Source organism: Trachymyrmex cornetzi, unplaced genomic scaffold, assembly GCF_001594075.2.
Source record: "Trachymyrmex cornetzi isolate Tcor2-1 unplaced genomic scaffold, Tcor1.1 scaffold1284, whole genome shotgun sequence".
NCBI classification, from domain to species: domain Eukaryota; kingdom Metazoa; phylum Arthropoda; class Insecta; order Hymenoptera; family Formicidae; genus Trachymyrmex; species Trachymyrmex cornetzi.
In genome coordinates this window covers 82973-83562 of record NW_017295855.1, presented here as the reverse complement: position 1 = coordinate 83562, position 590 = coordinate 82973, and the positions used below count along the sequence as shown (strand labels likewise).

Below are 590 nucleotides of genomic sequence, written 5' to 3'. Positions count from 1 at the left end.
TGGGAGGAAGAGGAGGAAAGGAAGTGCAGGCTATGTGGGAGTGGGTGGGAAACATGGGAGCATGTATGGGAGGGATGTAGGGCTTGGAAAATGGGGGAAGGAGAGAGCTGGCAGGAAGTGGTGGGGAGGATACTGGGGGAAGAAGGGGAGAGGGAGGGATGGATGAGGGAAGTTGAGGAGGAAAGGAAGAGGATGTGGGAGAAAGGGGGCGTAGGAGAGGGTAAGAATGATTGAGGGGGTGGAATGGAAAGGAGAAAGTAGGGAGGGAGAGGGGGAGGGGGTGAGAGAGGGAGGAATGGATGAGAGAATAAGAGAGAGAATGAGATTGGGGGAGAGGAGAGGGCGGCTCTGTGAGGAAGAAGGTAGTCAGAGAGTATTTTTGGAAAAAGGGATCCACAGTAATTGAGTGAAAAGACGCTGGAAACGGAAGTCCCTAGCAGAGAGAGAGAAAGAGAGAATAAGCGCCGTAGATTAAGTTAGATTAAGTAGGTTAAGTTAGGCTAAGTTAGTAAGTAATAGCGCCCCCGTGCGTGGAGAGCCTTGTCGTGGCACGGGGGCTCACCCGGGACTCTCTATGAGAGCCCCGGGTG

The 590-nt window shown here is 53.2% G+C and overlaps 1 protein-coding gene across 1 annotated transcript in view; it reads left to right on the top strand.

The window, feature by feature from the left end:
* Positions 1–90: 90 nt before the first annotated feature.
* LOC108770518 (uncharacterized) overlaps positions 91–590 on the top strand; it is a 7770-nt gene continuing 7270 nt past the window's right edge. The window contains exon 1 of the mRNA XM_018522153.1: positions 91–220. Within this exon, the coding sequence (XP_018377655.1) occupies positions 91–220 (130 nt within the window). The remainder of the gene's footprint in view (positions 221–590) is intronic.